This window comes from Sinocyclocheilus grahami, unplaced genomic scaffold, assembly GCF_001515645.1.
Source record: "Sinocyclocheilus grahami isolate Dianchi unplaced genomic scaffold, SAMN03320097.WGS_v1.1 scaffold1114.1, whole genome shotgun sequence".
Taxonomy (NCBI): Eukaryota; Metazoa; Chordata; class Actinopteri; order Cypriniformes; family Cyprinidae; genus Sinocyclocheilus; species Sinocyclocheilus grahami.
In genome coordinates, this window is record NW_015506293.1 from 293,645 (window position 1) to 294,063 (window position 419).

At 41.8% G+C, this 419-nt stretch overlaps 1 protein-coding gene across 1 annotated transcript in view; it reads left to right on the forward strand.

Moving 5' to 3' along the window:
• LOC107566929 (receptor-type tyrosine-protein phosphatase U-like) overlaps nt 1-419 on the forward strand; it is a 233,092-nt gene that overhangs the window by 211,680 nt on the left and 20,993 nt on the right. Inside the window, exon 21 of the mRNA XM_016252505.1 lies at nt 306-383. Within this exon, the coding sequence (XP_016107991.1) occupies nt 306-383 (78 nt within the window). The remainder of the gene's footprint in view (nt 1-305; nt 384-419) is intronic.

A 419-nucleotide genomic window follows, 5' to 3' on the forward strand; every position in this document is an offset into this window, starting at 1 on the left:
TATATATATATATATATTAAATAGAGTAGATCTTCTCGTGGAGGTCGGCATGATGAGATCGCATGACCCTTATTTTATCTCAGTGACCCACAGATTGCCAAACAGTTCCACTCACAGACCAAATAAATTTAGGTTGATTTCAATTAGTAGCTTTCAAAGCAGACATTTGATCTGGACATCTAGAACTAAAGACCTTGCATCTCTGAAGAGCATTTGTACTCTAAGAGCAGTGAGATACACGCAAGTGATGTTTCTGAGACACAGATGGCTTACACAGCACGTCACCTCTCTCTCTTTCTTTTTAGGGTTACCATCGATCCAACCACTTCATCGCCACTCAGGGTGAGTATCTTTGTCTGGACAGGACTTGTGGATGGATGGATGTGTGTGTGTGTGTGTGTGTGTGTGTGTGTGTGTGT